We start from the raw sequence: 988 nt of genomic DNA, 5'->3' as shown, positions 1-988 counted from the left end.
TCACGACAAAATCCGCAAGGAGGTGCTGGCTGGACATTGGGAAGAAGTAGCTCCCACTGCATCCATGTGGATTAGTCCATGCTTCGCCAAGGCGAAAGGAAGACTTATTGAAGAAGGACCGGCCAAAGGTGAGGAAGCGGTTCGACTACTAGTAGATCTACGGCGATTGAACACTATGGTGGACATTCCCGACTATTTCCGGGATGATGGCCTCTCGGCGGCGGAATTTGTGCGTCAGGTTGATCAAAGTGCGAGGTACTTCACCACTGTGGACGTTGAAGCTGCTTTTGAGAGCATACCGGCTGCACCTAGGGCTCAAGACTTGATGTGTTTTGCTATCGGCGGTCGCGTATACCGTAGCAAGGTGGCCCTCCAGGGATTGGGGCTGAGCCCTCTATTGTGGCAATATCATATTCGGCATGGGCTTCAGACTCTCCTCGGAGAAAGCTACCGTGAGTACTGTGCTATCTTCATGGATGACATCCTCATCTGGGGCGATACTGCTGATCAGTGTGAACGACGCCGGAAGGTGGTGGTGGCCGCTATCAATGCTCTTGGGAAGAGGGTAAGCTCTAAGTGTGGTCCTTCTATTGGTGCGAGCGCTGTCTGCATTGGGCTAGAGTTCTCCGCCCGAGGAATCCGGCTGAGCGACGAGAGCATAGCTCGGCTCAAGAGTGCGCTCGCCCAGACTCCTACTAGTGGGTCCCATCTGAGACGAATCCTGGGGTCCATTAACTACGCCCGCAGCGCCTTTCAGTTCGATCGGCTTGCGGGGTTTGGGTCCTGACGCCATTGGTCAACAAGAAGCCATTCAAGATCTCGCCCGAGGCAGAGGATGCCCTAAAGCGGCTGTCTGAGAGCATCGTCAACGCCCCTCTAGGTCTTCACTCGTACAAAGACTTGATATGTGGTGAGGCTAGCTCCTGGGTTGTGACTGTGGACGCTTCTGACCTTGCCATTGGGGCTGCGCTCTTTCGGTATAATGGGC

The 988-nt window shown here is 54.7% G+C and overlaps 1 protein-coding gene across 1 annotated transcript; it reads left to right on the top strand.

Annotated features, from left to right (window-relative positions):
- Window positions 1–175: 175 nt before the first annotated feature.
- On the top strand, window positions 176–565 carry Pmar_PMAR001645 (hypothetical protein; the record flags this gene model as incomplete). Its single annotated transcript, XM_002772534.1, has 1 exon — window positions 176–565. A coding segment is annotated over one exon (390 nt), but the record flags the coding sequence as incomplete, so codon positions are not given.
- Window positions 566–988: the final 423 nt, after the last annotated feature.

The sequence above is a fragment of the Perkinsus marinus genome (genome assembly GCF_000006405.1).
Source record: "Perkinsus marinus ATCC 50983 genomic scaffold scf_1104296961010, whole genome shotgun sequence".
Classification (NCBI taxonomy): domain Eukaryota; phylum Perkinsozoa; order Perkinsida; family Perkinsidae; genus Perkinsus; species Perkinsus marinus.
The sequence above is the reverse complement of the archived record's forward strand: the minus strand, read 5'-3'. Positions and strand labels throughout refer to the sequence as shown.